Genomic DNA, 27,386 nt, shown 5'->3' on the forward strand with positions numbered 1-27,386 from the left:
TGATGAGGGATTAACAGCACTGAGACTCTACTCACTGGAGTTTAGAAGGTTGAGGGGGGGGCCTCATTGAAACTTACAGAATAATGAAAGGCACAGATAGAGCGGATGTGGAAAGGATGTTTTCACTGGTGGGAGAGTCTAGGACCAGAGGTCTTGGCCTCCGAATTAAAGGGTGCTCTTTTAGGAAGGAGGTGGGGGGGCAACTTCTTTAGTCAGAGGGTAGTTAATGTGTGGAACTCATTGCCACAGAGGGCTGTGGGGGACATCAGTAGATTTTTTGTAAAGCAGAGATAGACAAATTCTCGATTAGAACGGGTGACAAAGGTTATGGGGAGAAGACAGGAAAATGGGGTGGAGAGGGAAGAGTTAGATCAGCTATGATTGAATGGCAGAGTAGACTCGATGGGCCGAATGGCCTAATTCTACTCCTATAACTTGCGAACAATAGACAATAGACAATAGGTGCAGAAGTAGGCCATTCGGCCCTTCGAGCCAGCACCGCCATTCAATGTGATCATAGCTGATCATCCCCAATCAGTACCCCGGTTCCTGCCTTCTCCCCATATTCCCTGACTCCGCTATCTTTAAGAGCCCTATCTAGCTCTCTCTTGAAAGTATCCAGAGAACCAGCCTCCACCGCAGAGAATTCCACAGACTCGCAATACTCGTGTGAAAAAGTGTTCCCTCATCTCGGTTCTAAATGGCTTGCCCCTTATTCTTAAACTGTGGCCCCTGGTTCTGGACTCCCCCAACATCGGGAACATGTTTCTTACCTCTAGCGTGTCCAAACCCTTAATGATAATATATGTTTCAATAAGATATCCTCTCATCCTTCTAAACTCCAGAGTATACAAGCCCAGCCGCTCCATTCGCTCAGCATATGGCAGTCCCAGCATCCCGGGAATTAACCTTGTAAACCTACGCTGCACTCCCTCAATTGGAGAAGTCACTCCAAAGTCCAAGGTGGACACAAAATGCTGGAGTAACTCAATGCTGGATGAACTCTACCAGCTGCCCCACTGGGAGACCCTGGGTTGATCTGGGTGAACCATGTGAGTGTGGCTGGGTTCAAGTGCATGTCCCTGGACCCTGGACTACTCTGGCTGATACCGAGTTGTGTTGGGGTTTGAAGTTCCCTTTGATGCAGGGCCCTTTTAAGTTGTGCAATGGTCGGCAACACCCCCAGTGAGTCATTTGACGTTGAGTTTCCGAGCACAATTAATATTTCCGCGCTTGCAGCGGCTGTGGTAGCCAGTTTCCCAGCGCCCGCTAACACTGTGTCCGGCATCCGAGACCCTTCTGCCCCGGGGTGAAATGATCTCCCAACGCCTTCTGTACGTGTTCCTGATGGCGCTGCCCGGGGTCGCGGCTGAACAGGTGAGTGTGTTCTCCACAGAGGTCCACAGAGATTGTGAAGTGGAGGATCCAGCCAGGTACAGGCAAGGCATTAAGAAGGTGGAATCAGATAAGTAGAGAAGTGGAGATTGGGGGAGGAGTGGAGAGTAACGGGGAATTGAAGAGAACATTTTAATTAACAGCCGAGAGAGAAAACAAATTAAAGAATGAATCTTTCCTCTAAACTCTGGGCGACTGAGAGCGGATTCCGTTTCTGATTTGGTTTAGGAGAGTCCCTTGAAAATGTTTTTAAAAAACCCCATATAATTGGATTGTTCCTCAAATGTAGGGAATCGGTAAGGGGTAGAAATTAGACCGAAGGCGAACGTCAGGGGATTGAAGGAAGGGCTGAGGTCAGTTCTGATTTTACGTACAGGATATTGCAACAAGGAATGTTTTAAGTACAATAGGTCACTGGGGCCAAACTGTATTGTTAGCCGGGATCTGCATGAGCTGCGTATTATTCACAGTACATCCCATCTTGACCAAAGTGCTGACGTCCGGCTGTCTGACCCGCTGAGTTCCTCCAGCACATTGTGTTTTTATTCCAGATTCCGGCATCTGCAGTTTGTCCTGTTGCCAATACTGTATATACAAAGTGTTCCGCGTTCAGGATCTGGTGCAATTCACTGGTTGCGTTGTACCATATCCTGCGTACTGTGTGGGAAGGAAATGCAGATGCTGGTTTAAATCGAAGGTGAACGCAAGATGCTGGAGTAACTCAGCGGGACAGGCAGCATCTATGGAGAGAAGGAATGGGCGTCGTTGCGGGTCGAGACACTTCTTCAGACTGATGTCAGGGGAGGGGGTGGGACAGGGCTAAAATGTAGTCGCAGACAGTTTAGACTAGTGGGAGAACTGGGAAGGGGATGGAGAGAGAAAGCAAGGGCTATCTGAAGTTAGAGAAGTCAATGTTCATACCGCTGGGGTGTAGGCTACCCAAGCGAAATATGAGGTGCTGTTTCTCCAATTTGCGCTGGGCCTCACTCTGACAATGGAGGAGGCCCAGGACAGATTGGGAATGGGAGGGGGAGTTGGTGCTGAGCCACCGGGAGATCAGGTAGGTTAAGATGAACTGAGTGGAGGTGTTCAGTGAAACGATCGCCGAGACTGCGCTTGGTCTCGCCGATGTCGCCGATGACATGACTTCAGAATTAAGGGACAGAAGTTTAGGGGTAATATGAGGGGGAACTTCTTTACTCAGAGAGTGGTAGCGGTGTGGAATGAGCTTCCAGTGGAAGTGGTGGAGGCAGGTGCATTGGTATCATTTAAAAATAAATTGGATAGGCATATGGATGAGAAGGGAATGGAGGGTTATGGTATGAGTGCAGGCAGGTGGGACTAAGGGGAAAAAAAATTTGTTCGGCACGGACTTGTAGGGCCGAGATGGCCTGTTTCCGTGCTGTAATTGTTATATGGTTATATGGTTATATGGTTATATGATGTAGAGAAGTTGACACTTGGAACAGCGGATACAGTAGATGAGGTTGGAGGAACAGCACCTCATATTTTTGCTTGGGTAGTTTACACCCCAGCGGTATGAACATTGACTTCCCTAACTTCAGATAGCCCTTGATTTCTCTCCCTCTCTCCATCCCCTCCCCCTTCCCAGTTCTCCCACTAGTCTTACTGTCTCCCACTACATTCGATCTTTGTCCCGACTCCTACCCTGACATCAGTCTGAAGAGGATCTCCACCCGAAACATCATACATTCCTTCTCTCCAGAGATGCTGCCTGTCCTGCTGAGTTACTCCAGCATTTTGTGTCTATCCTGTACCACGTGTTGTGCATGGTCCTATACACAGTTTGTGTTGTACATTATCCTGTACACTGCACACTACTTTGTTTTCTCCTCTTCCAAGGGCTTTATTCAATAATTGCATATTACAGTGCACCAGAAGGCACAATCGCATTCAATAGTCACAATGCATCAGGCAATCATTTTAATACAATAGCAGAATCTTTATCTACAATGGACTTGACCCCCTATGGCGACCAGCGTTCACGGAAGGCCTCTAGAATCCCTGTGGATACCAAAGATCCTATAGCGGAGCAAGATGGACCACTCCTGCTAAATGCAATGGGCTGACGTGTAGTACGCAACGGAGCGGAACGTGGGGCTTTTATTCATCCATTTCCGTAACCGGACCGACCCGACTCGCAGTGTAATCAACGTTGTGGGGGAACAGTTTGTGTTAATAAATTAACATTCTGAAAATGAGGAGATGATTTTTACCAAATAACTTTTATTTTTATGAGGATGTTTCCGTAACCGACTTCCACTAGCATCTTTGCTCCGCCCGCTACGGGATCTTTGGTGCGGAGACGGAAGCCGGTTACGGAAATGGGGCCGAAAATGACCCATGAATCTGCCCACGACCGGACTACGTCTTTTTCCGTCGAGTGGACTGTCTTGCTCCGCTATAGGATCTGCGGTGGAGACCGTGCGTTCCCTCCCTCTCCAGGGACACGGGAGCACAGACGTGGGCCCGGGAGAGGGGCAGGCAGCCGACTTTGGTGGGACCATCGACCGCCCGCTGCCTGGACCCGCAAACGGCCCCGAAACCGACGGGGAGATCCCGCCCCACCCGATCGACCCTTCCTACTCGCTGCCCTGTGCCCAAACACCAGAATCGTGGGACTGAAATGCAACCAGAACTTGAAGAGCAGCCCCCTTCAGACACTCGTACAGAGGGGACTGCAGCCTCTCACACTCCATATACACGTGGAACACGGCACTATGCTGTATACTGTTTTGTGTACACTGTTTTTTGTTGTACCCGTTCCTTTACACTGGTTGAACGTTATCCCAGGTACACAAAAATGCTGGAGAAACTCAGCAGGTGCAGCAGCATCTATGGAGCGAAGGAAATGGGCAATTCTATGGAGCGAAGGAATCTATGGAGAATTGAATCTATAGGCAAATCTATGGAGCGAAGGAAATAGGCTCCTTCGCTCCATAGATGCTGCTGCACCCGCTGAGTTTCTCCAGCATCTTTGTGTACCTTCGATTTTCCAGCATCTGCAGTTCCTTCTTGAAAGTTATCCTGTTTGAACTGCCCACTGTTTGAACTGTACCTTGTTGTATCTGTGCTGCGCCTGTCCTGTACCCTCTCCTGTATACTACCTGTCTGTCCCGTGACCAATCCCATATACTATTACTTGCGTACACCTATCCTCTATGGCTGCCAAAAGTGGCAGTTCTTGATTTGTAGACCATTTGCTCTTGTACCTTGTGTATAAAGGGGGAAATCATTTAGGACCGAGATGAGAAAAACATCTTTCACACAGAGAGCGGTGAATCTCTGGAATTCTCTGCCACAGAAGGTAGTTGAGGCCACAGTTCATTGGCTATATTTAAGAGGGAGTTAGATGTGGCCCTTGTGGCTAAAGGGATCAGCGGGTATGGAGAGAAGGCAGGTACGGGATACTGAGTTGGATGATCAGCCATGATCATATTGAATGGCGGTGCAGGCTCGAAGGGCCGAATGGCCTACTCCTGCACCTATTTTTTTTTTCTCTCTCTCTCTCTATGTTTCTATGCTGTCTGCACCATTGCTGTTCCTTCCCCCACATGCTGTCCATGCTGTTCCTTGTCCCATACACTGCCTGCACTGCCCCCTATCCTGCATAGGCTGTTTGCTGGTTTTAGTTGACATTTATTCTGAGTGTGGGTTGCACCAGCAGGGCTAACAATCACCTCTAATCACTAATTTTACTTTGGATGGTGGTGTTGAACTACGGTCCTGATCTGTGTGGGAGGGAACTGCACATGCTGGTTGAAACCGAAGATAGACACAAAATGCTGGAGTAACTGTAACTCTATCATTCTATCCCGAGATGCTGCCTGTTCCCGCTGAGTTGCTCCAGCATTTTGTGTCTATCCACCATCCTGATCTACTACAGTCCTACAGTAGCGTATCCTGACCAACAATGCTAGCTACAGTCTGCTGGAGTTACAATACATTTGTGGACCTGTGTATATAACTTAAATTAAAAGTTAATTAGCAGAGATATCTGGTGTTTAGTTGTGCCAGATATCGCTCGTGCTGGCTGCTGCTGTTCTGTAAGCAGCCTCCAGATGTAGATATGGTCTCTGTTCTGGATCACAGCCGATCATCTCCATGCCTGAGGGGGAGTGGATGAGGACAGAATATTGAAGGATATTTTCAGACACTCCGCACTCCACTGGAATTTTTCTTATGCAAATATTCTGTTTGTGGTTATATTTGATACAGTGTGAGATGGCAGAAACGAGCTGGCCTTATTAATGACACCCACACCTTGTAAGAAAAGGGCTTCTATTTATAGTGGCTATGGCTTACCGTGGCGATTAATCTGCACCAGACTGTGTCTGTAAGATGGTTCCTCAACCGGGTTGCAGCAAAAGGGGTGAAACATCCTCGATTCCTCTTCTACATCCTTGGCCAATGAGAACTAATTGGAAATTTGGATCGGGACAAAATTGGACAGTGGTTCCCAGTTGAATATCCTAATCATTGTACTGTGGTGCTGGGAGAAGCTTCACTGCCTTGTCCTCCAGCAAGCATCACCCTCTTCATGGGAGAAGGGGCGGGAAACCTTGTGCTGGACATTGAGGGACAGAGTCTAGTGGGGCCACCCCCTCAAACACAGGAAGGGATATCACCCCAGTCGGGGCCACATGAGTGATAAGGGTGTTTTGTGTACAGGCAGGTGCTAACACTACTGATTGTGACACGATTGAATCTATAGACGCTAGTAATGTGTGAAGAGTTTTTGCACGGTTATTGCTTTGTATATATTTATTAATTCTGAATAAAGTTTATACCTGACACTTTTTTTAAAGCCTAAACCCTCGGGGTAAGAAAAGAGCTGAACTCTCATGGAATTAGCTCATTCACAAGGTGGAGTCAGCAGCTCACTTCAATTATCTGCTGTTGATAGATACATCATCTTTGATGTTACAATTTGTAGTTCCCGTGAAAGGCCATTGATTCAAAATATTTTGTTACAAATACTGCTTGACCTGTTTTTCTTATACATTTCTAGCATCTGTTTAGTTTGAGAAAATATAATGGTTTAAGACGGAATTACCTGGGGGAGGATTGTGAAGGAATGGTTTCTGATTTATTACATAGCGATGACATTTGAAGTCTGAGAGTTATAGAGTCATACAGCGTGGAAACGGGCACTTCAGGCCAACTTGCCCACACCGGCCAACAGGTCCCATCTACACTAGTCCCACCTGCCTGGGTTTGGCCCATGCCCTTCTAAACCTGTCCTGTCAATGTACCTGTCCAAATGTTTCTTAAATATTGCGGATGTACTTGCCACAACTGCCTCCTCGGGCAACTCGTTCCATGCACCCACCACCCTGGGTGTGGAAAAGGTTACCCTCAATTCATATTAGATTTACCCCCCCCATCATTGCATATCATTCCTGTCTGGTTGAATGCCATATTTACAGAGTGTTTGGCCACATGTTAGTCAGTTTTGATTTGGAATTAAATGGGAACTAAACATGCATCAGTGAAATATCAGCAGCACCCAGGATTGTGGAAGGAAGGAATCCCCAAGCGACCAGAACTGGGGAATGTCCTGCTCAGATTCTTGCTGTTGAGTTAGACGGGCATTTCTATGCTTGTGGAAACCACATCGAAGGACAGCACTGCACACAAGAAGGAAATTGGTGATGGATTTTAATCTCGCTCGTGTTCTGACCTGCCTTGGGAATCACTGTGGCGCCCTCTTGGTGCCTCTTCTCTCTGTGCTACATTTCCTGTTTACTAGTGCTGGGAATTGTTCCAAGCTCAATGTTTAGCTGTGATCTGCCAGTTTGTTAATGATCCAACCCTTGCTTTTAGACGCTTGCTTATTTGCATCAGGTCCCTGCTCAGATTTCCATAACCAGATGAAGGACACAACAAAGAGTGGTTCTTGGATTTATTTTTGTGTTTTCCTGTCTTCTGCTGCACAAAACATTTTCAAAACAGATTAGTAATTACTTGTCATTGACCGGAACACAAGCTAGAGTCAAATCTTTGTGGACAAGGAGGAGAATTCCTCTCATTTTTCTCATTCTCCCTGTCTCTGTGTGTGTGTCTCCCTTCTCTGTGTCTCTGTCTCTCTCTCCTCTCTCTTCTCTCTCTCTCTCTCTCTCTCTCTCTCTCTCTCTCCTTCTCTCTCTCTCTCTCTCTCTCTCTCTCTCTCTCTCTCTCTCTCTCTCTCTCTCTCTCTGGTCTCTCTCTCTCTCTCCCTCTCTCTCTCTCTCTCTCTCTGTCTCTCTCTGTGTCTGTCTCTCTCGCTCTCTCTCTCTCTCTGTCTCTCTCTCTCTCTCTCTCTCTCTCCCTGTCTCTCTCTCCCTCTCTCTCTCTCTCTCTCTCTCCCTCTCTCCCTCTCTCTCTCTCTCTCTCTCTCTCTCTCTCTCTCTCTGTCCATTCCTTCTCTTTGCCTGTGTGTGTGTGTGTATTTTATCTGCCAACTTGGACATAAATGTATACGGGTTAGTTAGTAATATCCCTGTCCCACGGTACGAGTTCATTCCAAGAGTTCTCCTGAGTTTGCCCTGATTCGAACTCAGAGATTTACGGTCACTCGTCGGTACTCGGGGCTCTCGTGGACATTTTTCAACATGTTGAAAAATCTTCATGCGTCTTCCCGTGCTTACCTGCTGTTAGCGTTACGAGCCGCTAAGAGACGTCCCCGAGCTCCGACGTACCCGCTACGTTCATTCTCCGTGCTTACCACGAGTTTGATTTTTTTTAAACTCGGGTGAGCTCTTGGAATGAACTTGTACCGTGGACAGGGCTTTAAGTTAAGATTACACCAACATTGGTAGCGTTGTAGACTGTGAGGAAGGCTGTCAATGAATCCAGCCAGATATAGATCAGTTACAGATAACAGTGGAAACATGGCAGATGGATTTAAACCATGTGTGAAGTTGGAACTTTTTAAAATATATTTTTTTTAAATCAAAAATATTTATTCAAATATTAAAATAGTATTTACAATACAATAAAACAAAACACCACCATAATACAGGACGAACAAATATTCTAAGCAACTGCTAAACAACTATATTGCAATCCTTGTCCAGGATACATTCAACTCCCTCAGGGTGCGAAGTTGGCACTTTGGGAGGCCAAGTGTAAGAGAACACTATACAGATAATGGCAAGACTCTTAAAAAAAATATTGATGTATTCAGAGGTAGGCACAAAAGCTGGAATAACTCAACATGTCAGGCAGCATCTCTGAAGAAAATGAATAGGTGACGTTTTGGGTTGTGATCCAATTTTCAGGGATGTACAGAGGGATCTTGGGGTCCAAGTCCATTGCTTCCTGAAAATGGCAAGTAGATTGAGTGGTAAAGTGCTTTCTACAGTCGGGGCATTCAGCATGTAGGGTCAGGAAGTCATGATGTAGCTTTATAAAACTTTGGTTAAACCCCGATTTAAATATTTTGTGCATTTCTGGTTGTCCCATTACAGGAAGGATGTAGAGACCTCAGTCAAAGTGGGTGCAGAAAGGTTTATCTGGACTAGAGGATATTAGCTATATGGAGAGGTTGGACAAACTTGGATTATTTTCTCTGGAACAGAGGAGGTTGAAGGGAGACCTGTTAATAGTATAGAAAATGTTAGGCAGCACCGAGAGTGTAAACAGCCAGAACCTTTTCCTTAGGGTGGAAATGTCAAAGACTGGCATAGCTTTAAGGTGAGAGAGGCAAAGTGTAAAGGAGATGTGCAGGGCAGGTTTTATTTTCACACAGAAGGTGGAGGATACCTGGAACTTCCCACCAGATGTGGTGGTGGAGGCAGGTACAGAATTTATCTGAAAAAGTAAATAAATAAACACAATACTTTTTTCAATTCCTGGTTCTGAACACATGCGCGGGTGACAGGGCTTTGCATTACGGAAAATCATGATATGTTCTCCAGAGACGCTGTCTGACCTGCTGAGATACTCCAGTACTTTTCTGTCTTGTTTGTCAGAGATTTTTATACATTTTCATCCAAATGCTTTTGCTCCTCAAAAGTCCCTTTCCACTGGTGCAGCAGTAAGGTTGCTGCCTGACAACACCAGAGACTGGCTTTGATCCTGACTACAAGTGCTGCCCGTGTGGAGTTTGCACCGTCTCCCTGTGGCCGCGTAGGTTTTCTCCGGGTGCTCCGGTTTCCTCCCACGTTCCAAAGACGTGCTGGTTTGTAGGTTAATTGGCTTCTGTAAATTGTCATTTACATAGACACAGAACATAGGTGCAGGAGGAGGCCATTCGGCCCTTTGAGCCAGCACCGCCATTCATTGTGATCATGGCTGATTGTCCCCAATCAATAACCCGTGCCTGCCTTCTCCCCATATCCCTTGACTCCACTAGCCCCTAGAGCTCTATCTAACTCTCTCTTAAATCCATCCAGTGACTTGGCCTCCACTGCCCTCTGTGGCAAGGAATTCCATAAATTCACAACTCTCTGGGTGAAAAAGTTTTTTTCTCATCTCAGTCTAGCTTCCCCTTTATTCTAAGACTGTGTGACCCCTGGTTCTGGACTCGCCCAACATTGGGAAATGTTTTCCTGCATCTAGCTTGTCCAGTCCTTTTATAATTTTATATGTTTCTATTAGATCTCCCCCTCATCCTTCTAAACTCCAGTGAATACAAGCCAAGTCTTTTCAATCTTCCTCATATGACAGTCTCCTATTCGTCACCTTCTAAACGTCACTTATTCATATGACGTGTATGATGTGAAAGTGTAACTTCTGTGAAATTGTCCCTAGCGTATTGGATACAATGGTCATGTGGGTGGTTGCTGGTTGGCGCTATTGGTAGATCGAAGGGTCTGTTTCAATGCTGTATCTCTAAAACCTAAAATTAAGGAAGTATGTGAGGATCTAAAGTAGACGATCAGCTTCCTAATATTGAATTCCAGTTGCTATAGTTTTTCCTTCCCTCGCCACTGGTCTGTAACTTCTGCTACCATATGTTATGTCTCATAATTCATCTTTGGTATGAAACAATTCCTTCATCCAAAGCACTACAGAAGCCTTCTCTCCTTTGGAGTTGACAGTGACATGTTTTCATCCCGGTTACAAAGTATCCAAATAGGCCAATTTAGGACATTGTTAAGATAAGTGTTTACTTGGAAATGAATATCTGTGGACAAGCAAAATTGAACTCTGCAATCTCTGTTGATGAGGTCAAAGGATTTTTGTCAAATTGCCTTGTACAATGATTAGTAATACTTCCTGCATTTCTGTTGAGATGAACGTTATGTTAATCGTGGCTCCTGGGATGATTAAGCTCCATAGTGCAATCCAGAGGTACCTCTTTGGCTGCTGGGAGGAGGTAGTTGAGGAGGAGCCTTGCGATGGGTTTCCCTGTGGCACTCAGTAGGAAGACTTCCCTGAGTATGGAGGCTAATCGCACTCTGATCTGACTCCTTTCTTGAAGGTGGTCATGATTATGGCACCTCTGAGGTCCCTGACCCGTTCTCTTCCTAGATGTGGGGATTAGGTTGTGGGTAGAAGTTGCAACAAGTTTTAAAGTTGCAGCGGACCTTGTTGTTTGCCATTTGGCATCATATTGGCCGTTTTGACCTCCAGAGTGACGGGAACAGTTGTATTATTTATTCAATGGTGTGAGGATTAACGTTAGATTGGTGGAGTCAATAACTGAGGCCAGACTGTTTGAACTGAGGAATAAAAAAGTGGTATTTGGACAAATAGGATTAAGCTGTAAATTTTTAAGCTTTCAGTGAATTGGAAATGTAAGTATTCAGGCATATTTTCGAGGTGCAAAAATAAATGGGCAATAATTATTTCTAAAAATGACCTATCCTTGTATTATAGAGTCATATTGAGTCATAAAGAACAGGAATAAACCCTTTGGCTCAAATCGTTCCTGCCAACCAAGATGCTCCTTCTAAAGCTAGTCCCATTTGTCCATGTTTGGCCCAGGCCCCTCTAAATCTTTCTTCTTCATGTACAGTACCTATCCAAATATCTTTTAAATACTGTTACTGTACCTGACACAGCTACTTCCCGAAACGTCACCCATTCCTTCTCTCTGCCTGTCCCGCTGAGTTACTCCAGCATTTTGTGTCTATCTTCGGTTTAAACCAGCATCTGCAGTTCCTTCTTATACATAATTACTCCAGTAGCTCTTTCCGTAGACCAACCACCGTCTGTGTGAAAACGGTGCCTCAATCTTTCTCCTCGCTTTAACCAATCCCCTCCAGTTAATGATTCCCCCACTTTCGGGAAAAATATTCTGTGCATTCACTCTATCAGTTGCCGTCATGGTTTTCTACACCGCTAGAAGACATCCCCTCAGCCCCTCGTCCTATTTAGCAAAGATGTGAAGGGCACAGAGGCTGCAGAGTTGAGGTGGGCATCTCTGGGCAACTTTGGAACATGGAGCTGAGCAGGCGAGCAGCGGATGGGATGGGAGGCAGAGCATTGATAGTGTTTGTGAGCAGGGCTGTGGAGTCGATACGCAAAACACCCCCGACTCTGACACCACCTCCGCAGCCCTGTTTGTGAGGATGTTGCCAGAGCTGGGGCAGTTTTATTTCAGGGGGACCATTGATTCATGTAATGTAACTTCTCTTTATGGGACAGAGGAGGCTACGGAGAAATATCAGCAAGTCAGCCCCCAAGTAAAAGGGGAGTTGGAAGGTGCCATTTTCCTGGGTGTTTGATTGTCGTGTTCATACTTACCAGCTACAGAACAATTACATCCTTCCTTCCCCCAGCTTAACGGACATTTAAATGTAAAGGCTCAGAAACACACAGGATAGACGGGTGAATATATATGGTGGGTGTATTTATATGGGATTGTATTTCTGCTATGCCCTGTGTGTACACATTTAATCACTCTGTTGTATTTGTACCTGTGTTTGTGTTTGTGCAGGATTATCCTCTCCCAATGAAAAGTGCATCTGACTGCCTGAATACAATGACAGCATACTTCAATAAAGAGCTAAATTGGTGCTGCAGTAATTGCCAACCAGGTAGGACTGCACAATACTCCCTTGACTTTTTATTAATGGTGGTAGATTTAACCTCGGTCCGATGTTTGAAATAATGGTGGGATTAATGGAAACTATTTTCAATAAAGGAGACACAGTTGGAATCTTTTTCAAGTTTTCTCTCTGTCTCACCCACCCCTGTACAATCCGTCAGATGCAGGATCCAGAGATGAAACGTGACCTATCTTTACCTCCACAGATGCTACTTCACCAGGTGTATTGTTATGATGGGTCCTGCTGCACAGAACACTGTGTTTGCACATCTAGTAGCAAGTTGTGGAAGAATGAAGTCAGGGTATGAGGAGGAGAAATAGACTGTGGCCTGTGATTATATAGAGAGTTAATGGGAGGGAGGTGTGTGTTGGGGGAGGGGCAGGAACGCAAGACGCTCCATTGTAGAGAGGAGTTTAGGAAAAAGAGGAAGCAGTCCTGGAGGAGTCCACCCATGCACTAAAACCATAATTGATCTGCAATCTAAACTTTATGTACTTATATTTTTTAAATAAAGGCACACACTACTGGAGTAACACAGGAGATGCTGCCTGACCCACTGAATTACTCCAGCACATTATGTCTTATTTTGTAAACTAGCATCTGCAGTTCCTTGTGTCTATCATATTTACTTATATTGATACCACAAACCAAATCACATTTATCAACCTTAGGTCTGAAAGGCGTGAATCGATCTCAATATTCACAGGCTTTTCCTGAAGCAGATTGTAAATTCAGATTCCACATTGTGAAATTGTGTCTCTCCTATTTTGATATTGTTACCTTTATTTGGCGTCTGCCATTTCTTATGACTCCATAGAAATACATCTGTTATTAACATTAAAAATATAGTTGTTGTTTTGCTGGTTTTATTATTCAGTTACTCTTTTATCTTGGCAGTTCAATATTGTCATGTTAAACAAGCATATTTGATTTGAACCACAATATCTGGTGAAAGAATACAAGCCTGGAAACTACAGACTTTTGCATTGGGAAGTGGTCGAGAGATAGGAAGTCTGATAGCGCAGCATTGCATACGCACACACATCAGACCGATGTGAGGCTTTGCTTGTTCTAACGTACTCACATACCCTGAAATAAATTGTCACCTCTCATTATCGAGAAAATCAAACCATTTTACCGTCTTTGAAGTCAGTACATGCTGTGGGAATGTGGGTGACCTCCAGGAAGTGAAGGGTTAATGCTTGAATGCTTTGCGTAATAACTGTAATCTTGTGCAAGCAAGCATTTGTAGACAATACTCGGAATTAATTTTCCCTTGAGATTAAGCAAAAGAAATAACAGGCAACCAATCCAATCCAATCCAACTTTATTTGTTAAGCACTTTACAAACAGCCAATGTTGACCAAAGTGCTGTACAGAAGAATAAACAAGACATCATAAACGGACGCCATAACAGCTCACATGAGGCGCAAAAATTACATACGAAATACAACAATAAATTAAAAGACATAAAACATGAGTAAAAATAATAGCCACGGGATAAAAGCAATCAAAAAATAAGAAATTAAATCAAATAAAGTCGACATCTTACTGGGTATCAAAGGCCATGGAGAATGAGATGGGTTTTAAGAAGTGATTTAAAAACAGACAGAGAAGAGGCCTGTTTAATGTGGGATTAGTCTGTTCATTCTGCCCAAGTTGTTAAGAAAACAATTGTTATGACACTGTCTTGTTTGCACCTTGGAGAAAACATCTTCTGGACAATCCTTAACTCTCCAATGAAGGCACAAAAATCCCACTCGGAGAAAAGTGCCCTCAATCGGATCTTGGAGACCAGGTTACCCAGCTAATTTTTAAACTGTTGGCAGTGATCAAACGCCCAATGTGCTTGGTCACCTTCTCTGCTCCAGCCATGATTCCAACCTGCACCCCTTCCATTAGGGTCATAGAGGCAAATCCAAACAGCCAGCACAACCATGTTTAAGAAGGAGCTGCAGATGCTGGAGAATCGAAGGTTACACAAAAAAGCTGGAGAAACTCAGCGGGTGCAGCAGCATCTATGGAGCGAAGGAAATAGGTAACGTTTCGGGCCGAAACCCGGAAGGGTTTCGGGACGAAACGTTGCCTATTTCCTTCGCTCCATAGATGCTGCTGCACCCGCTGAGCTTCCTCCACTTTATCCATGGTGTCCCTTTCACCTGAAGCCAGGGGGGGGGAGGGGGGGAGGGGGGGGGGGGGGGGGGGGGGGGGGGGACTTGGAATGGGGACTGGGGGCACCAGGGCACAAGAGCAGTTTTGAGAGGGTCTTGGGACACAGAGCATAGAGAAGAACCAAGAGGAAGGGTTTTGGCCCGAAACGTTTGTTAGACAATGAATAAGATGATGGAAATGAGCAGCGTTTATTGAGTAGACGGGATGTGTGGGAAGGAACTGCAGATGCTGGTTTACACCGAAGATAAGACACAAAATGCTGGAGTATAATCAAAAAATGCTGGAGAAACTCAGCGGGTGCAGCAGCATCTATGGAACGTCCCGAAACGTTGCCTATTTCCCTCGCTCCATAGACGCTGAGTTTCTCCAGCGTTTTTGTCTACCTTCAGAAGAACCAAGAGCCTGGTCAAACGCACAGAGACCGAGTCTCATGGCTGGCCTGGCTCCTATAATGAGTTCATACCTTAGCTCAACCAGGCCAAGGGTTCACTGCATTTAATCTGCAAACGTCATCATTTTAAGAGGAATGGGTTTGTGCGTAGCTGTTGACGTCTGGTCTGTGGGACAATGTACTCTGTATAAATAAATGAATCAAAAATGCAGAAGTTCCCATGTGTGGAGTAATTGTATTGTATTGTATTCAAATTTATTGTCATTGTCTCAATTTGAGACAACAAAATGAATTTCCCTTACAGGCAGTATCATAAAAAAATCACAAAAAAATAATAAAAATAAATAATAAATAAATAATACAACATATTAAAAATGCCAAGATGATTCACTGGTGCAGGTGAACCGTGGGCTCGTGTTCTCTCTGGCTCTGACACTGCGTTGCCCGGGTATTGAACAGGCAGAAGGGTGACTCAGATTGGAGGTGGCGTGTAGTCCACTTCCAGGAACGACTGATGAGTGTGCTGGAAAAGTATTCCCACTCGGTCTGTAATTGGGAGGATAATCCTGAGATGCAGGATATTTCCGCGGCCTTGCATTCACAGGGCACAGTGCCACGTCGAGGCTTAGGCACCAGTATGATCTTCAGAAGTTATGACTGTGAGTCAGAGTGAGTCAGGGAGGAAGCTCAGCAGCAACACATGTATGCCGCGAGAAACACGAGCTTGCAAATGAAACTCCTGGCGGAGCTTTAGCAGAAATCGCTTGCAGGACTTTTTTTTTAATTGTCTTCCACTTCCTGTAAGAGTGCTGCTGCCTGCAATGAGGCAGAGGCGTGTGACCGCAGGGGTGGGCAATCCAATAGAACAGGAGCCTGCATAAACATAGTCATGGTGGGCTCTGCCCCCTCTCTCTCTCCCTCACCCTCCAGTCTCCCTCTTTCTCTTGCCCTTTCTCTCCCCCCCCCCCTCTCTCTTTCACATGACAATAAAACACCTTTAACCTTTGAAACTTTTGAACCTTTGAATTCCACAGATTCGCCACCTTCTGTCTAATATATTCCTCTTCTGAGAGACCCCTGCTGCTGAATTTCTAAGACTGAGCAGCGGGAGGTCAGGCTACAAAGTTGCCCTCTGATCTGCACCTCCTCCTCCAGTGCTCACTCCCACTCCAGTCACTGCTTTCCCCTGACCCTCAGCCTCTGAGCCTTCTATTGGCACCCCTTCCCCCCCCCCCCCCTCCCCTCCCTCCCCCCCCCCCCCCCCCCCCCTCCCCCTCTCTCTGGCTCCGAGAGATCTGTGTTCTGTGTTCATCGCCAGCTCCGAGAATAGGAAATGTTTGCAAAACATTCAGGAAATGACAATTGAGGAACCGGGGCGTGATTGCGCATCTGAGAGAGAGCGATACCGTAAATGAGAAACTCCTTGTCTTCAGGAAATCGAAGCATCCAAGTCTGGTTTAGCACAAATCATTAACACTTTCAGGAATGCAAGGGGTTAGGCAAAACTTGACACCATCTCCTGGTCTAACCCGGGCCCTCGCTTTTTGTTGAGAGTCTAAGATGAAAGATCACACAGACGTAGAACAGGAACATTCGGCCCACAATGTCCGTGCCAAACATGATGCTTAGATAGACTGAAGCTCGACACAAAGAGCTGGAGTAACTCAACGGGCCAGGCAGCATCTCTGGAGAAAAGGGGTGACGTTTCAGGTCGGGACCCTTCTTCACTAAACCCCTCTGCTTGTACTTGATCCGTATCCCTCCGTTCCCTGAACATCCATGTACCTGTCCACATGCCTCTTAAACAGCAGTATCGCATCTGCCTCCACCATCACCCCCCCACCCCACCCCCTCGCCAGCATCCTCACTTCAGGTTCCTCCTGTGGACTGGGTTGAAAGTCCGTTTAGCTGATGCACAAGCTGGGATTTGCTGCCTCTGGCTCAGAGTTTCTGATCTTGGACGGCAGCGTGCCACTGGTTTACGCGATCTTGTCTGTGTTTCAGGTACCCGTGTGGTCCAGCATTGCACGAAGGAGATGGACACACAATGCAAGCCCTGCGGGGAGAAGCAGTTCACGGCATATTGGCACAGGATGAAGAAAATGCAAGGGATGTGCAGCTCAGTGCTCGGATGGTACGTGAGGGGGTTAAAGTATATAAGCATGCAGGTACAGCGTGAAGAAAGCGAATGGCACGTTGCCCTTTATAACAAGAGGAATCGAATATAGGAGCAAAGAGGTCCTTCCGCAGTTGTACAGAGCCCTAGTGAGACCACACCCGGAGTATTGTCTACAGTTTTGTTCCCCGAAATTTGAGGAAGGACATTCTTGCTATTGAGGGAGTGCAGAGTAGGTTTACAAGGTTAATTCCCGGGATCGGGGACAGTCATATCCTGAGAGAATGGAGCAGCTGGGCTCTCTGGAGTTTAGAAGGATGAGAGGCGTTCTCATTGAAACATATAAGATTGTTAAGGGTTTTGACACGCTAGAGGCAGGAAACATGTTCCCGATGTTGGGGGGAGTCCAGAACCAGGGGCCACAGTTCAAGAATAAGGAGTAAGCCATTTAGAACGGAGACGAGGAAACGCCTTTTCTCACAGAGAGTTGTGAGTCTGTGGAATTCTCTGCCTCAGAGGGCGGTGGAGGTCGGTTCTCTGGATGCTTTCAAGAGAGAGCTAGATAGGGCTCTTAAAAATAGCAGAGTCAGGGGATATGGGGAGAAGGCAGGAACGGGGTACTGATTGGGGATGATCAGCCATGATCACATTGAATGGCAGTGCTGGCTCGAAGGGCCAAATGGCCTACTCCTGCACCTATTGTCTATTGGGAGGAAGGTGGGGTGACACATCCTCACTAATCTACACAACAATCCATGGAATAAGCATGAACTTCACCCTTGCATCCCTATCATACGTTGGTTGGTCCATGCATCATCACCTGACCCTCTGCCTTTAGCTCAGGGAGTGAGTCAGAGAAGACTGTGCTGCCAATGCCTTGGGAATGGCTGCTTGATGCAGCACATGACTGATTCTCACTTGGGAAGAGGATATTCCGGGCTGTCATCCCCCACCTTAGGAATCACAAGGATTTTCTCCAGACTTTACCTGGAATGCCTTGTAATTGTGAAAATTAATGACAATCTGGGAGTTCAGCGTGGAACAGCCTCCCTTGCTTTCTTTCCCCAACCCCTGAGCTGTGCTACACACTCTCAACGCTGTCCGAACCGCTCTGACCAGGTGATACCGCTGTTAAACATGAAAGGCTCCTTCCCTTGTCTGTCCATGAATGCAGGCGACAATTGCCATGTGTTCAGCCAAATTGTGCTGCCAAATGAACAATGATTTGCAGTTTCCCCACAGAGAGTAACTTGGACAAACACCAAGAACATCTGAACCAATCTGACACGGTGCTGGAGGAACTCAGCGGGTCAGGCAGCATCTGTGGGGAGAATAAATAAGTGACGTTTCGGGTCGGGACCCTTCTTCAGTCTGATACGAGCAGGGGGAGAGAGCTGGCGGAAAAGTGAGATGGGGGTGGGACAAAGTCTGGCAAGTAGACAATAGACAATAGGTGCAGGAGGAGGCCATTTGGCCCTTTGAGCCAGCACCGCCATTCAATGTGATCATGGCTGATCATCCCCAATCAGTACCCCGTTCCTGCCTTCTCCCCATATCCCCTGACTCCGCAATTTTTAAGAGCCCTATTTAGCTCTTTCTTGAAAGCATCCAGAGAACCTGCCTCCACCGCCCTCTGAGGCAGAGTGATGGGTGGATACAGATGAGTGGGGGTGTAATTGGCATCCATATCCCTCCTCTAAGTCACACTAATCCATCCCATTCTTGTCCCGAATCAGTTGGTTTCTCTGATGCGATTTCAAAGTGCCCTTGGATTCAGTTTTCTCCATACAAAATGGCATGATCCCACAGCATAGAAACTGGCCATTTAGCCATCTGACTTGCGCTGAACTAGTCTGTTCCTCCCTCTCCTAGAAAAAAACCCTTCAGCATTTCTTTTACTCACGTTCTTCCAAATGCACTCAGCTAGGTTTTGCCAAATGCAACATTGTCATTTTCATCCGCTACGTATGATAGCAAATGGCACATTCTGACCATTCTTTGGGTAAAGACTGAATTCCCAATTGGTTTGGTTAGTGACTTCCATAAGGGCCCTTAGTCACAGCCTCTCTACAAATGGAAGTAAAGTGTTGCTCACCATTCTAATAAATCGTTCCGGACTTTGAAAAAAACATTCGGTCACGGCCTTTGCTTTTTCTTTTCTATAGAATCGAGCTCCAGTATCATTTTGTTTTATAAGGAACTGCAGATGATGGAAAAAATCGAAGGTAGACAAAAATGCTGGAGAAACTCAGCGGGTGAGACAGCATCTATGGAGCGAAGGAAATAGGTGACGTTTCGGGTCTCGACCCGAAACGTCACCTATTTCCTTCGCTCCATAGATGCTGCCTCACCTGCTGAGTTTCTCCAGCATTTTTGTCTACCCAGTATCGTTTTGATCAACTCCTGGCCTCGCCCAATAATCATTCTTGTTCTGCTCTTCTCTATAATCCTGGGTCTTCGATTCGGGAATCACCTCGTCAATCTTGCCGTCAATGCCTGGGGCCTAAGTTCCAACATTTCCTCCCCGACTCTGTCTACCTCCACCCCTCTTTCCCCCATTAGGGTTTGCCTTCAAACATATCTCCTTCACCAAACCTTTAGTTATCTGCTGCAATAATGTGCTCGGACAGGTCTTTTGTTTGGGATATTTTGCTGTGCTACAGATTGGCATGGCACAATAGATATGTGTAAATGGATGTTGAATGTTGCTGAGGTCTTGGTACTTCTTCTTGCGTATGGCGTGCACAGTCTAAAGTTGCAAGTCAACCTGTTCTATTTGATCTAATTGTTTGTGCACGTCTGGGTTGATTGCATTAGTCGAAACAGGGTGGACCACGTGAAGGTTGCAATCTTCTACCCCGACTTGGTGCTGTATGAATGGAAGTTGTTATCTTGAGTATATCTTAGCGCCTGTGAAGGTACATTAGTTATTCGACTTGTGGCAGCTAGTGGAGGGTTTGGTTTTGGATGGGCCGCCCGGAATCAGCATCGTGTGAGATACAAGATGCATCGTTCCATGGAAGTTGTACAAATCGCATCCTAATGTCTTCCTCCGCACCCCTCTACTACAGACCAGGAAGAGAACCAGCCCTGCACACCGACCACCATGAGGGTGTGTCACTGCCGCCAGGGCTTCTACTGCATTGATCCTTCTGACAGGACGTGTAACCGTTGCCTGAAATACCATGAATGCAAGGATGGTTTTGGTGTCATCGAGCAAGGTATGGTCAGATCACGTTTGGGGATAACTGGGCTTCATGAGGGTAGGATGTTCCTGCAAGGTTTAATTTTCTGTTTATGAATTCTAGGAAATAAAGACGCTGATGTAAAATGTGCTCCATGTGCTTCTGGAACATTCTCTGACAAAATCTCTGCCACCGAGACCTGCAGACCGCACATTAAGTAAGTGTTTCATTGCATTATGCTGATGTTTACGGCTTTCTGAGAAGTTACTACTCTGCTCCTCATGGAGACAGAGGTGGTCTCAGATAGACAATGAGATACCCCGAAGGGTTTCGACCCGAAACGTTGCCTTTTTCCTTCGCTCCAAAGATGCTGCTGCACCCGCTGAGTTTCTCCAGCACTTTTGTGTGCCTGAGATACATCATGGGCCGACTACAAGATAAAGCTACACCACTCCATCAATTACTCCCAGCACAAGACAGCTTGGTTTTGATATTGGGAAAGGAAAGGTCACATGTGCCCACAAGCAGCTGATTCATACAACATACATGTGGGTGGGAACATGTCAAGGGGAAAGCATGGATTTTGGAAACTGCAGGATATTGTAATTTGTTTGGGGGTTTGCTGCAGTTTGTATTGGGTTTCCCACCTGCTGCTTTCATTTGTTGCCTCGGACTTCACTTGAGGAATGCACAAGGTTTGATGTGCCACTTGGTATGCAGGTGTGCAGCGCTGGGGAGAGAGATTTTACACGAGGGAAACAGCAGGGAAGATGCAGTTTGCGGTGATGAACTACAGCCACGGTCCCCGACTCCGAGGACCATCGTTGCAACGGGTGCAGGTGGTACCCCTCTGCCACAGGTATGAGCTCCCCTCTCTTGCTATTGGCTGATATCACTGTACAGGTCAGTGGACCATTCAGAGTAAGGCAGTCCATATAACCAAATAACAATTACAGCACGGAAACAGCACGAAGTCCGCGCCGAACAACTTTTTTTCCATTAGTCCCACCTGCCTGCACTCATACCATAACCCTCCATTCCCTTCTCATCCATATGCCTATCCAATTTATTTTTAAATGATACCAATGAACCTGCCTCCGCCACTTCCACTGGAAGCTCATTCCACACCGCCACCACTCTCTGAGTAAAGAAGTTCCCCCTCATATTACCCCTAAACTTCTGTCCCTTAATTCTGAAGTCATGTCCTCTTGTTTGAATCTTCCCTATTCTCAAAGGGAAAAGCTTGTCCACATCCACTCTGTCTATCCCTCTCATCATTTTAAAGACCTCTATCAAGTCCCCCCCTTAACCTTCTGCGCTCCAGAGAATAAAGACCTAACTTATTCAATCTCAGTCTCATCAACCTTGCTCTGGGTTATTCAGGGTTTGCTTAAAGCCTTGGTGTTGACACACGGCCTGTTTTGTCTCACTGTCCAGGACACACCTGACACTACTGTGGAACCAATAAACAAGACTCTTGCCACAGGCGGCAAGCCCCCCCCGCACATTCTTTCTCGTCCCTGGTTGCTGGGTGAGTTTGGAAGTTTACTTGACCTGGTGTCTCTCCCAGCAGACTCCATCCCCTATGAGGGATGGGACCTCCTTGCAGGAGTGGTGGAGGTGTCCACATCCCTCTGCCCTGGGGTGGGGGAGGCTGGTTGGACTGTGCGGCCTCTGAGCCGCAAACTCATCACAGTGGTGTCCCACTCCGGCCATGGCCTTGCAGCTCGCCATCAAATCAGATGAAACCCAACAACCTCTGATCCAAGGCCATGGTTTAGTTCAGAGATACAGCGTGGAAACAGGCCCTTTGTCCCACCAAGATCACATCATCCATGAATCACACTGGTTCAGATTTATCCCACTTTCACATCCACTCCCTACACACTTGGGGCGATTAACAGAAGCCAATTAACCTACAAGCCAGCACGTCTTTGGGTTGTGGGAAGAAACTGGAACACCCGGAGGAAATCCACACGGTCACTGGGAGAAGCCACAGATAGCACCTGAGGTCAGGATTGAACCCGGGTCTCTTGCGCTGTGAGGCAGCAGCTCTACCCGCTGCAACACTGTGCAGCCCTTGGTAACGCAGTGATCTCACCAAACTGTCCCTCGCGTTGATTTGTCTCAGTGTTAATATTGAACTTGCTTTTGTTATTTTCCAGGTATTGGCTTTGGGGGTTTGGCCTTAATCGTTTTGGTCGTTGTGGCTACAGTCTGTCTCCTTCACAAGAGAAAAGGTACAGTAAGTCAAAGAAATAGAGAAACTTAGGCAAATTGGTGCAGGAGTAGGCCCTTCAAGCCAGCACACCATTCAATATGATCACGGTTGATCATCTAAAATCAGTATCCCGTTCCTGCTTTTCCCCCCCAAATCCATTTATTCCATTAGCCCTAAGAGCCACCTTGTGGCCTTGAGTCTCTGCAACGGCCTGCCCTCTGGTGGCCATCGCAGCCACTGCCTGTGTGTGGAATGCCCAGCCTATCTGACAGTGAATGCCTGTGATCTGCAATGTGTTCAGGACCCGGGGTGGCAGCTTGAACTCATTGTCTGGCCACCTGGTTCACAATGTCAACCCCCTCTCCCTGCCTGGCTCCGAGCTCCCACAACAACCTTGACTTGTACCACTTACTTGGCTGAACAAACCACTTGCTCATACCAATTCATGGCCTGAATGTGCAATCGGAAATGCAAATCTCCCCGGAGACAGTCATCTTTGTAAATTCTTCATCATGAACGTCAGGAAACATTGGCCTCAATTGGGAGAGATGTCCACCAGATCGTGGTGATCTGCCCCGATTGCTGGGGATGTCCAGTCTGACCAGCAGGACAAATCCACCAGTGGTTCATACTGTAGTCAGGAAAAGTGGCTGTGGGAGACATCAGTGTCTTCTGTAGAACCCTTGTGGCACTAACTTAAATAGACAAGGATAAGCTCTCCTGATTATCGACTGCCCTGGTTAAGCCGAGAGATGTAAAGGGCTTGTCCCACGAGCTTGTGACTCCACCCGGCTAGCGCAACCTAACGTGGTCGCTTGAGCCGTACGGCCTCGCGGGGCCAGTCCCACTTCGATCGCCGGAGCCATATGGAGTTGTGCAGAGCTGGTCCCGACATTGTGCGGGGCTCCGAAAAACTGACCGTGTCCAAAAATTCCGTGCGGCAACGGCCTGCCGACACGCAGCCGCCTCGACGCCGTACGCAGCGTCTTTACGCCGTACGTCACGCACGAACTTCCCGCGGACTTCGGTCGAACTTCACGTCACTCACTCGACCTCCGCGCGGACCCCGCTTCCGGTTTGGTCGCGCTTGCTGCATGCAGTTCGCATGCCCGTGGGACAGGCCCTTTACTTCGACTGCTGGGCACCAGGTGCAAGAAGCAGTAAAGTGCACTCTAGATTAGCGACTCGAATGCGTGTAGTCAGGAGTAACTCATTGGTTGAGTTCCTGCTGCTGACAATGAAAGAACCTATGTGAAGGATGAGCCTATTCAACCTTGACTCACCAATCCTACCTGTTGCTGCTGCATCAGCCTGCAATTGATCACCATCCTTGTGGAGACTAACTCTGAGGCAACCACGATGCACTGTGGACAATTGGAATCACAGGAACCATCCTCCACCATCTATCCTTGTGGCCCAACGCATTGCTCACCGCAAAGTTCGTCACATAAGCAAAATTATTGGGCAGCTGATTCACCTCCCGACTCCCCAATACTTGAGACAGACACCAAAAGCTGGAGTAACTCAGCGGGTCAGGCAGCATCACTGGAGAAAAGGAATATGTGACGTTTCAGGTCGAGACCCTTCTTTTCAGACTGAGTGTCAGGGGAAAGGGAAACAAGAGATATAGATGGTGATATAGAGAGATAGACAACTACGGGAGGTACTTCCTTCTTGAGCCGACCCTTGCTGCATCCGTACACATTCCAGGACAAAGCGGGCCATCAGACTGGCCATTGTAGATGTTCACTCCCTCCAACCACATGTGCGAGTGCAAAATGCAGAGCAGCAACTCGCCAAGGCTGCTTCAGCAGCTCCACTCAAGCCTGCAGCTCCACCGCAGTACTGGAGCCTGGAGCTGGTGCTCAGTAACATCACCACCACCTGCAGATTCCCCACCGAGATGCATAGAAACATAGAAACATAGAAATTAGGTGCAGGAGTAGGCCATTCGGCCCTTCGAGCCTGCACCGCCATTCAATATGATCATGGCTGATCATCCAACTCAGTATCCCGTACCTGCCTTCTCTCCATACCCTCTGATCCCCTTAGCCACAAGGGCCACATCTAACTCCCTCTTAAATATAGCCAATGAACTGTGGCCTCAACTACCCTCTGTGGCAGAGTTCCAGTGATTCACCGCTCTCTGTGTGAAAAAAGTTCTTCTCATCTCGGTTTTAAAGGATTTCCCCCTTATCCTTAAGCTGTGACCCCTTGTCCTGGATTTCCCCAACATCGGGAGCAATCTTCCTGCATCTAGCCTGTCTAACCCCTTAAGAATTTTGTAAGTTTCTATAAGATCCCCTCTCAATCTCCTAAATTCTAGAGAGTATAAACCAAGTCTATCCAGTCTTTCTTCATAAGACAGAACGGCCTCCCTTGGAAATGTGTTACAGTCTCATCATTGTCACTGGGCCAAAATTCTGCGGCTCCAAAATGGCCGCAATTCAACAAGGTGACTCACAACTGTCAAACCGAATGGTTTTGTCAGTGATGTCAACGTTCCATTCAAGAATAAATAACGGATGTCATTTGGGAATAGGGAACGTTCCTCCACTGTTGTTCCCCCACAGCTGGGCCTGGCATCCTGGATTACAACCTGTACTCCTCATCCACCCTACATCGTTGATTTAACTCTGTTTTTTCTTTGTTGTTCCCACAGGACGGACGCCTGATCCAAAAGATGAAGTGGTAAGGATTAAAGTTCTCTGTCAATGCATGTGAGCCCACTGACCAAGCTCAGGCAACAGGGCCAGAGAGAGAGAGATTGTAGCACGGAAACAGGCCTTCAGTCCATCGAGTCCCCATCGACCCTCAGCCACTCGGTTGTATTCATAATTCTTTAACCCCATTTTTTTTAAATTCTCCCCTTATTCTCAACTCCCCCAGTTTCTAACACTCACCGATGCACTAGATATGATTTACAGAGGCCAATTAACCTACCAACTCGCAGGCCCACAGTGTGTGGGGGGGAAACTAGAGCACAGGGTGAATGAGCACACCCCACTCCACACATCACTGGAGGCGACAGGAGTGTCCACTCTCGGGGTCTGATCAGTGCTGACCTCCCGCCACAAGGGGCCCCAGCACGGCATTCCGACCATGCACAATGCTCTGTTCCAATAGTGGGAGATCAGGAGTTCAGTGGTAACTTGAAGGCCAGTGAATACACAGACTACATAAAATTATATAATGAGAGCAGATTTGATATTAAAGTGTGCCATTCCTTTCCTCTTGTCCAAGGGACAGGGTGCTGATCATTGGTGTGTGGGGTGGGGGGGGGTTTGGGGAGAAGGATAGAGAGAAAGTGATGATACTGTTGAGATGCTTTTAATTAACCATTGACTTCCTCCACCAGCCTCCGGAGAATGTGGCCCAAGTAGAGACGACCTGTTTAATTAGCGAGACTGAAGCCAAGCAGGTGCCTGGGAGCAGGAGCTGGGAGCAGAATGGTGGAGCAGGGTCACTGGGCTCTTCATTGTCCAGGTCCAGCAGTGAGGAGTCACGAGACGCCAGGAAGAACGGCCTGAAGGAGGAGGATCAGTTGCAGACTCACGTTGCTCTTTTGAAGAATGATTCACAGGCGGATTGTCAAGAAGACCAGGGATACATCAGCCGGGAATCCCGGCCCAGCTCAGGTAGGATAAGACCAGGTTCATGGAGTTTACACTAAATCTGTACCCGGGCCAGAGCAGTGTGGACATGGAGAGTCAAGTGCTGACTCTATCTCCACATCTGATCCCGGCCTGGCCCAATATCCACAAACCAAGCGTCAGGCCACAAACGTTTGCTCGGGAGGCATTGATGTAGGACTAGGCAAAGAAGAGAACTGCCCAGTGTTTGATTCACCAGTGTGTTGGTGCATGAGCCTACTCAACTACCCTCAGTATGAGATGAAAGTTGCTTTCTGTGGATTGCCACTTTAGGAAATTGGTGCCTTGATCCTGTACAGGCTTGGTCCCTTCATCAAGTTAATTGAGAGGTCATCTCCCCTGATAAGGTGGCTTCCATTCAGAGGCTGTGCCCACTGGAGTTCCAAGCGATGTGATGCCCCTGAATCCAGTAGTCCCTATGAAAGGCTATTCCCCTGAATCCATTGCTCTTGTGATACGGTGGTTGGTTTGTCAGCACTGATTGGTGTGTCTTTGTTCAGGAACCCCGTCACCCATCATGGAATTCAGCGGAAACCCAACGGTGAGCGTTACGATAAACACCGGCAAGTGTTTCGTCAACTGCTACCATTGTCAGGAGGACAAGTCCTCTGGCCCAGGGTTGGATGTGGACCAGAGTCGCACTCCCGAGGAGGAGCAGGGGATTGAACTGGATGAGGGGTTCCCAATCCAGGAGGAACAGAGGGATTCGGATTCGGAGAAGTGGAAGGAGAATGGTTCTTCTGTGGTGGCGATGCCCCAGGCCAGCTGGCTGGACAACTCGGTGCCACATCAGGAGGAAGGGAAGGAGTCGCATCTTCCCGTTCAAGACACATCTGGGAATGTTTACTGAGTGTGGAATGAGGGCCACACAATGGCCTGGATCTCTGTGCTGAAGCCTCTGGAGGGCTTGGAATGAGGCTCCTGTCTAACTTGCTGGTTGGTGCTCATCCCCCCTCCCCACCTCCCCCCCCCGCCCGTGAAATTTCATCCTCACCCAACATGGACCCAGTGCCGGGGAATGGAGAACTTGCTGGGATCTTCAGAGCTGCAGTTGATTTTAAAAACGAGCAGCTCTTATCATTGTGACAAGGGTGAACCATTCACACAGTGTTACTGAGGCCAATAAAAGCGTGGTGTTCCCCCATCGACACGCAAGACGCTGCTTAGTCCACTCGCAACAGCAGCGGGCAAGCAGCAAGGAGGGATATCTGCCCTCATCCAACCTGTCTCACCCAGTGAAACTCTCCACG

At 47.3% G+C, this 27,386-nt stretch overlaps 1 protein-coding gene across 1 annotated transcript; it reads left to right on the forward strand.

Annotated features, from left to right (window-relative positions):
* Nucleotides 1–1,221: 1,221 nt before the first annotated feature.
* LOC129711567 (tumor necrosis factor receptor superfamily member 1B-like) lies at nt 1,222–27,106 on the forward strand. The gene is given in 12 exon segments (XM_055659270.1): nt 1,222–1,377; nt 12,287–12,386; nt 16,966–17,060; nt 17,062–17,095; nt 20,149–20,298; nt 20,386–20,479; nt 20,983–21,121; nt 21,700–21,793; nt 22,428–22,502; nt 25,146–25,174; nt 25,842–26,121; nt 26,637–27,106. Coding segments are annotated over 12 exon segments (1,503 nt in total). The 5' UTR covers nt 1,222–1,314; the 3' UTR covers nt 26,987–27,106.
* Nucleotides 27,107–27,386: the final 280 nt, after the last annotated feature.

Source organism: Leucoraja erinacea, chromosome 30, assembly GCF_028641065.1.
Source record: "Leucoraja erinacea ecotype New England chromosome 30, Leri_hhj_1, whole genome shotgun sequence".
NCBI lineage: Eukaryota > Metazoa > Chordata > Chondrichthyes > Rajiformes > Rajidae > Leucoraja > Leucoraja erinaceus.